The 12,919-nt window shown below is 43.8% G+C and overlaps 1 protein-coding gene across 10 annotated transcripts in view; it reads right to left on the reverse strand.

Annotated features, from left to right (window-relative positions):
• The window catches only part of LOC135225875 (nucleolar transcription factor 1-A-like), a 176,453-nt gene that overhangs the window by 78,824 nt on the left and 84,710 nt on the right, over positions 1-12,919 (reverse strand). For all 10 annotated transcript variants that reach the window (XR_010317108.1, XR_010317107.1, XR_010317106.1 and 7 more), the window contains one exon: positions 3,994-4,242. Coding sequence is in view for 7 of the 10 variants with exons in the window: in XM_064265435.1 (XP_064121505.1) it covers positions 3,994-4,242 (249 nt within the window). In the remaining 3 variants the exon portion in view is untranslated. The remainder of the gene's footprint in view (positions 1-3,993; positions 4,243-12,919) is intronic.

Below are 12,919 nucleotides of genomic sequence, written 5' to 3' on the forward strand. Positions count from 1 at the left end.
GCAGGGTAACACACCTGGTCACTGGCAGTGTACTGCACTCACGACACACATCATCAACATCAAAAGACATGCAAAGAAGTGCTGATGGACCCCACTTACTGCAATTCATAACACACCCAATTGGTGAGCATCGCATTCCAAAGAATGTACAGTTCTCCCACCCTCTTTTATGCAGGAATAGGTTCCAGAAGTGGCGCGGAAATGCAAAATGCAAAAATACAATAATCCCCTCTAAAAATGCTTGCCACTGGCTATAACTGACAAATAAATAAATAAAACAAAAATATACCTTAAATTATCATACTAAAACAATTTAATATTATAGAACGGTTCTGTAATTAGTACAATAACTAATTATTTACCATAAATGTACTATTCAGTCACGAAATATAGTTTTGCCTGCAGCCATAACAGGAAAGATAATCTCTCTCTCTCATATCAATTATTGTACCATAAACATAAAAAATAATCCAACAAGTTCAAACAGATCATGGAGGATGGTTGCCATATTTTTTGCTTGTCTAATTTATTGTACTGTATTTCATTACAAGTTTAGCTGACTATGATTATCTCACATGTTATAACAGTACACAGGAGAATATTTTATCATTTTATCACTGTTGATGTTTCTCTAATCACCGTAAAAAATATTTAAAATCAGAATTTCATACACATGGCAATTATTAACATTCTCGTCCCAGCCATAGTGCCCTTCAGTTCTCCTCCCCAAGCATTCAGTGCAGCCTGCCCCCCCCCCCCCCCCCCCCCCCCCCAGCCCCCCCCCCCCCCTCTCTCCCCCCCCCCCCCCCCCCACCCCCCCCCTCCCCCCCCCCCCCCCCACCCTCTCTCTCTCTCTCTCTCTCTCTCTCGCTCTCTCTCTCTCTCTCTCTCTTCTCTACTCTCTCTCCTCTCTCTCTCTCTCTCACATAAAAGCAGGGAGCAGTGTATTACTCTTGTGGTTATAGGTCAAAGAATATTGAGCCTCTTTCAGCTGCACAACAGAAACACTGTTGGCTAATAACCCTAACCACTTGAAGACAAGAGGATGGTAAAACTTGCCCTATTAGGCATGTGGTTATGATGAGCAGATTGTATATGTTCATTGAACAACTTGCAATAACAACCACCTGATTCATCCTCAAGAGACATGAGAGCACTAAAACGTAGTCTTATATAAACTGGCCTTGGACTTCCTGAATACTAATGAGATACACACCCTATCACTGCCTCTCAGAACTTCAGTCATTTGTGTTCACACTAAAGAGCAGTAAGCTTGCTATCATAGCATAGTCTCAAAAACCAATAGCGTTACCAGCGCTAATTTCCAGACTAACATTTGGTACTACAGGAACAACCTCAACAACAGTGCTCTCTTATGTAAAAAGTGCCAACTACTACAGAAGCACTTACTTTTAATGCCTAAGGTTGAAGGGAGGTAGGTTCAGCACGTATCTAGGGATTTTAGATGAAAAATACTGGCCACCTACTAGGTATCCCTCTGTACAATACAATTTTTGTACTGTAATGTCATGGTTGTTAAAATATATTGCAGCAATACTGTTATTTCATATGGTATTGAACTGAATATAGAATTTTGGCCATAGGCTAAGCACTGGGACCTATGAGGTCATTCAGCTATAAAATGGAAATTGACAGTATACGGTTTGACGGGTGTAACAGGAAGTAAACCTCACAGTTGCACTATGAATCCATTGTTAGGAGAGGGTTGAGAGTAAGTTGGAAGAAAGAGAATATGAATGGAGATACAATAAAAGGAACAAAAAGGGGTTGCAGCTAGGGGCCAAAGACATGCTGCACAGAACCTAAGGTAATGCCTACAGTTTGCAAAAACCCTGTAAACCACAAAACACACAACACAACTACCTAAAATCTACTCAACTGTACAACATTCACTGAAACCTTGTATAAATTTGCATGCCCTATACTTACTAATTAACATAATCAACACAATCAAATTTTACAGAGGGTTATGAACTTGAATTACACGAAAGAGAGAGAGCAAAGAATGACAAAGACAAACATCCTTACCTCACTACTGTACTTCAGATGTAAACTGGTCTTTGTCATATGTTTTATGAAAATAGACAGTAGTATTTGTCCATTTTTCATTCCTCCAACACAAAAAGGCTAACTTTTTGATAAAGTCAAAAAGGCTAACTTTTTTATAAAGTCAATTGTCTCATGGATCCAGTTAAAATACAAGTTAGCTGGAAGGAGGGAAGCTATTGTGACAAATAATATGTATGTCCTCTGATGTTACACAAATATTTATACAGAATTGGTGGCAGCACAATATTTTTTTTGCCCATTAAACTAATTTGTGTGTGTAAAACCCCATCTTTTTAAGTTTTAAGTTTTGAGGGATTTTCACCGACCTGAAAGACTGAAGTGTCAAGTTTTACTACCTGATGACTCAACCATACTGGATAGTGCAGTAAGTAAAGGTAAAACAGCCTACGTGGTTGAAACTCAGAATGAACGCTTGTACTTATTCAACTTTCTTTGAAAAATGAAAAATTTTCTAAGACAATTTGTATTTATCATAGCTACAAACCTGAGGTCTTAACAAAAGGATAATTTCTAGCGCCTAGCTGGATCCGGTTAAAAGCAGATGAAAGCAAGGAATCTTGTGATATCTGGCAACTCTAGCGTAGATCAGGTGAAGAGTGGTCAAACACTGATCATCTATGCCAGTCTTTCCCATCTCAGGATAACTTAACAAATGGAGGGGCAGCTAGAAGTGGGCAGTATAACGTTAAGACCTCAGGTTTGTAGCTATGAAAAATACAAATTGTCTTAAGCGAACAAACCCTCGGTCTTAAAAATAGGATACACTCATACTTGGAGGAAGGTATAAGACATTCTAGACCAGCTGGGGGCCTACCCACCAGTCCAGCTCTCAAAAGAAATAGTTCTTGGAGAGGGACTGAAGCCCGTTGAAAAGCTAGATACACTAATATCTAACCACTCAGAACCTGAGTGACATATAATGATATATGGGATAATTGCCGCCATTTTGGACGCCTCCGACTCTGGAAGAGAAGAGAATGATGAAAAAACCTTGCTTCTCGGGAACTGAAAAAGCTCCCGAGGAAGAGGGGGCTACATTACAAAAAATACCCTGGCGACCTCCCGATACTTCAATCGACGAATCAATGGAAGAAAAGGAGGGAGATGCAGGGACAACGCTACTATGGGGGTTGACTACTGCAGAAGATTAAACATCGGGAATAGGAGCAAAGCCCTCCCAAGTAGGAAGAGTGGAGACTCCGATGTTCCCTCTTACCATAAAACTTCCTCCACTGCTCCTTAGGCCATACCCAGCATTCCATACAAGGATTCGTAATCATACAAAAATTCGAACGACACCTACTGCATGTGATGTGAGGGTCTGTCTCTGTCGAAGCCAAAAAACGAGAACACGGGAACCCAGGAACTCCGAGGCACATACGCTGATGCCGAGAAGGAGCAGAGGCTGCCATAATACCAGGTAAAAACACACACACACACACTAAGAGAAATGAAACTGGCAATGAACCAGGAAAAGGCCAAGAGAGGAAAACACAACTCTCGCCCAGGCGGTTCAGAAAAGACTGGCATAGATGATTTGTGTTTGACCACTCTTCACCCGATCTACTCATGCGTTGCCATATATCACCAGATTCCTTGCTTTCATCTGCTTTTTAACCGGATCCAGCTAGGCGCTAGAAATTATCCTATTGTTAAGACCGAAGGTTTGTTCGCGTATGAACAAACAGGCTACATGTTCATTATTTCTACACAATTGTGAACAAGTACACTTAACCAAATTAACAAACAATTTTTTTTTACTTTCACAGGATACTAAGCAAGCCCTGCACATGACTAATATAGTATATCAATAATTTTCATCATTAGGTTAGAAACTGTCCAGCTAATTTGTGAATAACACAGTTTCACCTTTAAACAATCACACTTGTTAATGCTGCCTACCTCCTAATTCTACAAAGCTTTCACTCAGCTCAGGAGCAGCTGATGATAGACTATTCTTCTTGCTGTGTTTCTTATTTTCAAATACATCTCCAGAGTTTGGGCTCATCACTCCCATAGCAGACAAGGCACCACTCTTCTTTTTCTTTTTTCCGTGAGTATTTCCCTCGAAGCTATCATCTAGAGTTTTATCAAGCCCAGGAGACATAGCTGAGGATGTCCTTTTTTTAAGCTTCTTGTCTTTTCTTTTGCCTAAAATAAAACCATGTAAATCAATGTTATAGTGCATTCATATAAAAATTATTACACATGTGTTTTACAAATACTATACTATTCCCCAATATGGTGGAGCTTTAACCATGCATTGGGTCTTTTAACATCCAAAATAAGTTTTCTCTAAAATAAGTACATTATAAAAATATAGAATTTGGGCCAAAGGCCATGTGCTAGGACCTATTGGGTCATTCAGCACTGCAATGACATTCTTATACTAAAATAAGGTTGTATATATACTTATACCAAGTAATTACATTGCTATTACTTCATACTTTCAAAGCAGTTTTAAGTTTTTTTTTGTTTCTTTTTTTAATTCTGTGGTAGCGCTCCATTGTTCTCATGTAGGTAACTGACCATGCTCACTTTTGGGGAAGAATAGGTACAACACAGCTCAGGAGCTCAATTCACTCATGCTTTACGTCCATGGGAGGGGAGGCGAGGGCAGGAGGGCTCTGATCGTGTCATTATCTGTTAAGTATCACACCTTATTTATTGTAAAAATCTAATTTTCATATAAGTAACTTACTAAGTAATTACATTGCTGAATCCCACAAACTACTCAAAAACTCTCATTAATGAAGACAAATTTGAAATAGAAAAGACAGCCAGCATTGGTAAAATGTTTGTTGTAACCTTACCCCGTGACAGCGCTAAGCAGGAGGATACTGCCTCTGGTCAGTGCTTATCTTCAACATGTAGTGGCACAGCAGTAAAGTTGCGGATTGCCTCTACTTTACTGGCTACTTTGCAACCGAGGAGTGCTCCTATGGTTGCCAAAGCATCATAACAAAGAAATGGCCCTGCCCTGGGTACAGTACAAGAAAATCGACCAGATAACTTTGTTACCTGCACATCCCATAAAAACTACTACCCTTCCATTAATAAGGACTGGTGATTACTCTAGGTACACAGTACCGCCAGACTTCTCACAACTCAATCACCTGAGTCAAGGCAAAGAAATAGAGAAATAAAAGATACGTTCCTATCCTTCCTCCCCCAATACCACGCCAGCCACTGAAAAGGGACCTAACATACTGCAGTTTTTGTAGGTAGTCTCCACATCGCATAAGTAAAGTGGCAAAACCAATATAGTTAGGGAAATATTCCCAGAAATAGTATTGGCGAGACAGATTTCCTCTTCAACTTGCCATATCCAAAGAAACCATGCAACTGGTGTTGTGTGTTGTATTGTCTTGGAGAGAAACCAACGACAAAAAGCAAACCCACCCAAGTCCATAAACAAGGGACAGCACCTCTAGTAGAAGGCGAAGATGTTGATGACAAAAAGATTCTCTTCTTTGACTTCTAATGCAACCGGAGAGCCTCACCACGGTAAATGTACATGAGAATAAACCGTGAAGAATTCCCAAAAGCAGAGTTGAACGATTGAAACTGTCATCATAGGAACTAGCCATGACATCACAATCTTACAAAAGCAGAAATTACTATGAGTAACAGCAAGGCTTAACCTCTTCTTTACTGAGAGGCTTAACAAAAATTAAACATTGTATTCACTACCGAACCAATTTTCTGAGTAATGAAAGAAATAAAAAAATAAATGGGTCTTACTTTACATGGATAGTATAATCATTCCTCTTCACATATGAACTTTCCACTGAGGTATCTTCAGAGAAAGACAAGAGAAAAGCATAGAAAAAAATTACAAATGGTTTTATTTAAGGACTGGAAAGTAAGGCATACACAGGGTGCAGAGGAACAGTACAGAGAAGAGGAAGGAGATGCGTGGAGGCGGGTAGGTATGGCTATTGGAAGTGCGGCAGAGCAGTTAAATGAAAGTCTTGGAACAAGAGGAGAAAAGGATATCTGTAAGATTTCACACTTGAGGAAAAGGCAGAGACAGGATTTGGGTAAATTAGGTGTCATCAGGATAGAGATGGAAATATATTGCATAGGGATGAAGACATTAAGAAGAGATGGAGAGAGTATTTTGAGCAACTTTTAAATACTGAAAATGTGTGAGAGGAGAAGGGGGAAGCACAGAGGGTAGAGGAACCAGTGTTGAGATACAGGGTACAGAAGTGAAGAGAACAAAAAAGTAAAATGAAGAATGGTAATGCACCAGGGAAAGTCCCAGAAAAGTTGCTTAGGCTGATCAAAATGATATATCAAAGAACGAGCACAAAAGTAATATTACAGTTGGGAAAACCGTAAACTCTGAAGTTAAGTGTTGGATTACATCAGAGGTCAGCATTAAGCCCATTTTCGTTTGTGCTGGTCATGGATGTGTTAAGTAGAGAGATCAAGAATGAAGAGTTGTGGGAGTTGTAGGCTGATGATCTGGTGATTACTGCTGAAAATGAGGAAGACCTACAGAGAAGGGTTGGAGAGTGGCAGGAGTCTTTAGAAAGGGATGGCTTAAAGGTATGTGAATACAACAGAGGTTTTGGTGAGCAGTAGAGAAGATAAGAGACAGATAGTAATACTAGAAAGAAGAGGCTCGATTATAAAATAGGTGGAAAAGTTTAAGTACTTAGGATCTAATTTAGCCAAGAGGGAGGATGAGGCTGAAGTTGACAGTGGGATAAAATCTGCATGGGAGGAGAGGGGTAGCTGGAGTAGTATGTGATAAGAAAATACCAATCAAGCTAAAAGTCAGGATCTATAGCACAGTGATAAGATAAAGTTTTCATACTAAATAAATGATATGTTATAATACAAAAAGTTTCATTACATACTTACCTGGCAGATAATACATAGCAAGACTCCGTCGTCTCGACAGAAATTCAAATTTCGCGCACTCGCTAACAGGTAGGTCAGGATGAGTTCTACGCTGCCCTGGGCGGCATGGAATTAGGACCATTCCGTTTTCTACTCATATATTTTCTCTTCACCTGTCTCCTTGCGGGGAGGCTTGGGGGGGCCCTAACCCAATCGTATATATCTGCCAGTGATAAGTATTGTATGAAACGTTATTGTATTATAACAATTATCATTTTCATACAATTCAACTTACCTGGCAGATATAAATAGCTGAGTGCACCCTTCGTGAGGGTAAGGAACCGCTACTACTCGAATAGAAAGGTAAACAACATCTGTTGTAGGTATAAATTAAAAACCTTGGTGTCCTTACCTGATAGGTGTAGACTTCGTCGGGTTGTTTTCCCCGTAGTCTGCATCACCTCAAGAAACTTTAGCGAGATATGTGATCTATGGCCAAGAATTCTTGGTGGGTCTGCCGAAGGGTCTTATCCACGTACTTCGGGAAGAGCTCTGACTGAAAGGACTGTTGTCAATGGGTTGCTGATACTTACATGAAAACACACCTTATTAAGGAGCAAAACAATCAATCCGACCACCTGATCCTAACCACCATGTAGTATAAAAATGGGTCTCAGAGTTCATCCCCAAACTCTTCGCAACAACCCGTAACTCAAACCACAATGCACAAGCACACAATAATTTAAAAAAAAAAAAAATTTTATCTATTAACACAAGATATCACCAGAGTTCCTTACTGAACTGAAGTGACTTAGCCGGATTGGGTTGTGTCGACAACTGCACTTGTTCAGCAGAAAAGTCTAGAAACATATATATTTAAGATGGTTTTAAAGCCCTGTAACAAGGATTGTGCCCGCAGGGAACACAAAAAGGACCTAATGAAAAACATTTTTCATAGGTCACACGCACGTCCTTCAAATAGTGAGCCGCCAAAACACAGAAATTACATCTCCAAATGTCGCTTCACGAGATTCGTTCAGCGACATATTTCTATGAAAAGAGAGAAGACGTCGCCAACTGCTCTCACTTCATGAGCCTTCTTTACTCTCAGGAGTTTTAAGGAATCGTCCAGTGAAAGCGTGTATGAGCGTTCCATAATTACGGTCCTGGACAAAAAAGGCTAATGACTTCTTAGGACATAGGTCTTGATGGATCCTCACTGAGACCACAGGCCTTGTCTAGAACCTCCCAAACTGTTCCTTATTTTCTTGAAGTAAAACTTTAATGCCCTTACGGGGCAAAAGAGACCTCTCCGGTTTCCCTCGTCGACAGAGACTCGATAATCCTTTTACTTCGAAGGTTTCTCGGCCAGGGTTCGAAGGATTTTTAATCTTCGCTAAGAATAATCCTTGAAGGAACAGATGGCTGAAATATATTGAACCCGAACTTTGTCACTAAGGCGTGCAGTCGCTAACCCTTTTTGCCGTTGCCAGTGACAAAAGGAATAAACATTTTCTCGTTTTATATCACGAAACGAGGCCAAAGTAGGCGTTTCAAAATCTATCTGAAGCTAAGAGAACTTCACAAACGTCCAGATTCAGTTAGGGGGAGAAGTCATTCTAGACTTTCTTGGTCTCAAACGACCTAATCAGATCATGCAGATCCCCCCCCCCCAATTATTGTTTCCCAAATCTAGGCCTATATTCTAAAGACGGCCGATCGCATACTTCCTATAGCCCTTTATCGTGGCTACGGAGAGCTGCGATTTTCCTCAGAAATAAAACAGAAAAGCAGCTATTCGTTACAGAGGTACTGGAGGAGGGGGACAAATTTCCTTTGGACTTACCCCACCTTCTAAAAAACTTCCCACTTGGATTGGTAAACCCGGATAGTGGAAGTTTCCTGGCTCTAGCGACTCGAGCTGCTGCTTTACTAGAAAAAGCCTCTCGCTCTGACAAGTCTTTCGATAGCTCGAAAGGACAGTCAGAGCGAGAGGGTGAGTTATGAATGAAACCTTTCTCGAAGTGTGGCTGTCTGCGAAGATCCCTCCTTTTGTGGAAGGGATCTGGGGAAGTATACTATCCACTCCAGTACCTCTGGAAACCATCGTGAGCTGGACCAAAAGGGGGCTATCAGGCGTCATTCTTGTCCCCTTTGAAGTCACAAACTTCCTGAGTACTGTCCTAGAATCTTGAATGGGGAAATGAGTAAAACGTCTACCTGAGAACAATCTAGTAGAAAAGGCGTCTTCTACTGCTGAGCTCTGGGATTTCTACTAATGAAAAGAAGACTTCCAAGTCTCCTAGAGAGGAACGTGGCAAAGGAGGTCGACATGAGGAGTCCCCAAAGAGACAGAGCTTGAGGCAAAACGTCTGTATAGTGCGAGGGTCCACTCGGTATGAAGGACCTGGTTCCGCTTGATAAGGCCTGTCAGCTCGTACGTTCCTTACTCCTGGAACGAAACCTCGTCAAGAGCGAGATGTTCCTTTGGGATGTCCACAACAGCAGTCTCTTGTGAGTTCGTAAAGGGCATACGAGTGAGTACATCCTTGCTTCCGAATGTATGCCCAGAGCGAGTTGTATTGTCCGCATTCACTGTACTATTTTGTTGCATTTACTAACGGTCGAAGTCTTTAGACTAGGTGTACAGCTAGCAGTTCTTTGGCAGTTTTATGTGCAGGACACTGAAGAGCATTCCAAGTGCTGACACTTCTCTCTTTCCCAAAGTTGACTACCCAACCTTTTTCCGACGCGTCGGAAACCAATACAAGGTTGTGGCGAGGGCTCTGTATTTCCAGGGAAGTACCTGTGCTTTCCCTCAGTGCGAGTAACCACCATTCTTGATGCCGTCTTTATCAGATCTGGAATGGGAGAAGTCCGAGAGGAGTCCTGTCTTCCTGTTTCCACGAACTTCTGAGGAAGAATGAAATGAGGACGGAGATGAAAAGATGAAGTCGTCCTAGATGAAAGAAAACTGCTCGAGCGAGGAAAAGGGTTCCCCTAACAGGCTCAACCAGTTCCCTCGCCGAAGTTCGTTCCGTCCTTAGGAAGAGAGAGACTCTTTTCTAAAACCTTCCGGCTAGTCTCTCTTGAGAAGGAAATACTCGAAAACCCCGAGAATCCATCCGAATCCCCAGATAGACCAAGTTCTGGCGGGGATCTAGTTGGGGACTTCTCGAGGTTCACGAGTAATCCTTAAATTCTTTATTAGGGTTTAGTGTCACAGTCTCGGTCTCCACAACACTGTTCCTCCCGACTTTGCTCTGATAAGCCAGTCGTCTAGGTATAGAGATATATTGATTTCACCTTTCAGATGAAAGCCATCTCGCCACATTTTGCAAACGGTTCGTGAAAACCTGAGGCGCCGTCGAAAGGCCGAAAGCAAAAGGCTCTGAATTGGAAGAGCCTTCACCCCGTCATGAAACGGAGGTACTTCTCGACGAAGGATGGATCGGGACGTGAAACTAGGCGTCCTGGATGGAGATCCAGAAACACCATCCAATTCACCCTGGCGGAAGAGCCGCCAGGACTGAAGCAGAGGTTTCCATGGCGAACCGCCTGTTTTTGAAAAACTTGTTCAGAGCGCTGGACATCACAGAACTGGGCTCAGCCCCCGAGGACTTTAGCAACCAAGAAAAGACGATTGGTAAAACCCCGGGGAGCTTTGATCCAGCACAAGTTCTATAGCTCTCTTGTCCCACATCTGATACCCCATTTGTTGAAGAGTATCTTTCAACACAGGGTCCTGTAATTGGCGGACAATTCCCTCGGAAGTTGACGTCAAGGGGAGGATTGTCCAGGAAAGGAATGAGAGCTCCCTTCCTGAAGAACCGACATCGACCAAGGGTCTGTGTCGATGTGAGTCCAGGCCTCCGCAAAATCCCCGGAGCTCGGCACCCTTAACTGGTGTTTGGAGGAGCGCCACTTCACGTTCCCTTTAAAGGGGCGGAACGAGCTCGAGGATCTCTCTTCTCGGTCGTTTTCCTTTTTTAGCGGTAACTCTCGTGGGAGGGCCACCTCGAAAGGGCCCGCAACAGGAGTACGAAGCCACTTTCTTTTCTCCCCCATCACTGGTCTCTTCTTCCTGGACGATTGCAGGAGAAGATCCGGAGTCGCTTAGCCCGTCAGAGAGAGATCGGGAAATATCCTTGCACAACTGTGACGGGCCTTCCCCCCAAAGAAAATCAGCTCTAGGGGCGGAATAACAAAGATGATCTTTGTGGAATGCGACACTGCTTTCGTCAAGGAAAGCGCTAAACACAGATCTCTTCTTCAATGAGACCCTGCTCCAAATAAGGAAGAAACTTCCCCTGAGCCGTCTGCACCGCCTTGGTCAATACAGACAAAATTGCCAGGGAGTACATCCGGTTCTAGACCGTCAGGGGCATGAGGCCTTCTTGGACATCAACCAAGGGACCAAATATAGAAGTTAAAGACTTTCTAGAATGTGAAATAGTCCCTTGAGGAGATGATCCAACTCGAAAGTCCCCAAAGTAATCTTAGCAGTGTGAAGGCTATTTCTCCGGATGCGTCTCCTACCAGACTGGGAAAAGTCAGCTTCAGCGAAGCTGGGAGAGCAGTGAGACCCATATTTCCCCGTCTTGTCTACAAATCCATCTCTTGCCGTAAGTCGAGGGGGAGGCATGCAAAAGACTGTCCTAACTAGCTCTTCTTAGTTAGCATCCAGTATTCCTCCCAGCGATTGCAGAGCTCTCTTCATAGAATCGTCGGTATCATCTTCAGAAAGCCTGCCGATTCGGAGTTATTCGAGCATGAAAAACAGTGAAACGGGAGGTGAAGGCCAAGGAGCGGGGCACGTACAATGCACCTCCGTATTCCTGGAGAAGGAGAGCTGTCCAAAAAATTTGAGTTCGACAGTCCCTTCTTTACCGTGAGGGGGACTCGCCTCTGATTCATCTTCCATTATAGGATCAGTAGGATAGGCACTGGCCGTTCAGGGGCTTCCTGTCCAACCACTCTCGCACTGGAGACGAACTCTAATATAGGAGAGGGGCCTAAGAGAGTGAATAGAGCTCCGATGCTGACTGGCTCTTCGTAATTTGGTGCTCCTCGCGCTTGGCTGGTCCGCCTCGCGCAGGGCTGGCGCCTCCGCGCCTGGCTGGCGCCTCGCGCCTGGCTGATTCTCGCGCTTGGCTGGCGCCCTCGCGCCTGGCAGGATACTCGCGCTTGGCTGTGCGTCTCGCGCCTGACTGACTCTTCGCGCTTGGCTGGCGCCTCGCGCGACTGGTGGCATCGCGCCTCTCCCCAAAAAGTCTCGCGCCTGACTGACGCTTCGTGCCTTGTGAAGTCTCGCGTCTTCCTGGTGCCACCAATCTGCGTGACCAGATGCTTGTTGGAGCCTCACGCCTGGCTGAATGCGCACGCCTGGTTAATACCTCGCAGCTCGGCTGAAGCTGCTGATCTGGCAGAAGTATCCATCTGGAGAATCCTCTGGTCGGTAATTGCGTTTCTCGTTGTCAGACTCTTTAACCTAGAGGACGCTTTCGTCTGTAGGACGCCTCGCGGCTTGCTGGCGCGACGCGTTGCCTGGCGAATCAAAATACTTCCCAGAGTCTCTATCTGAGTTCTCAAAGACTCACGTACTCACAGGAGCCTCACTCATGGTGGGAGAAGAAAGACGAGGTCTTTCTTGAACGGCGCCTCTGACGTCCTTTCTTACGAGGAGGCTCCTTCGAAAGGACTCCTACTAAGGCGGACAGCTGTTCCTGCACCGCCAAAATGAATCCTATTGGACGCTTCTCCTGGTCTTCTTGAACGCGGAGAGGGGAGACCTCGAAGGCCTGTTTGCCCCCATCATGGGACGGCAAAACCCTCTTCGCCTTCTTGATAGAAGGATGGCGCTTCTTCCGACAAGCGTTCTGGGGCTTGGAAATCAAAACAGGCGGACTCAGTGCCTTTTCAGGGGCTCTGGACAAGTCCGAATCCTTCCACCCCGTTTAGGAGAGGTAGAAGC

Source organism: Macrobrachium nipponense, chromosome 13 (genome assembly GCF_015104395.2).
Source record: "Macrobrachium nipponense isolate FS-2020 chromosome 13, ASM1510439v2, whole genome shotgun sequence".
Lineage (NCBI taxonomy): Eukaryota > Metazoa > Arthropoda > Malacostraca > Decapoda > Palaemonidae > Macrobrachium > Macrobrachium nipponense.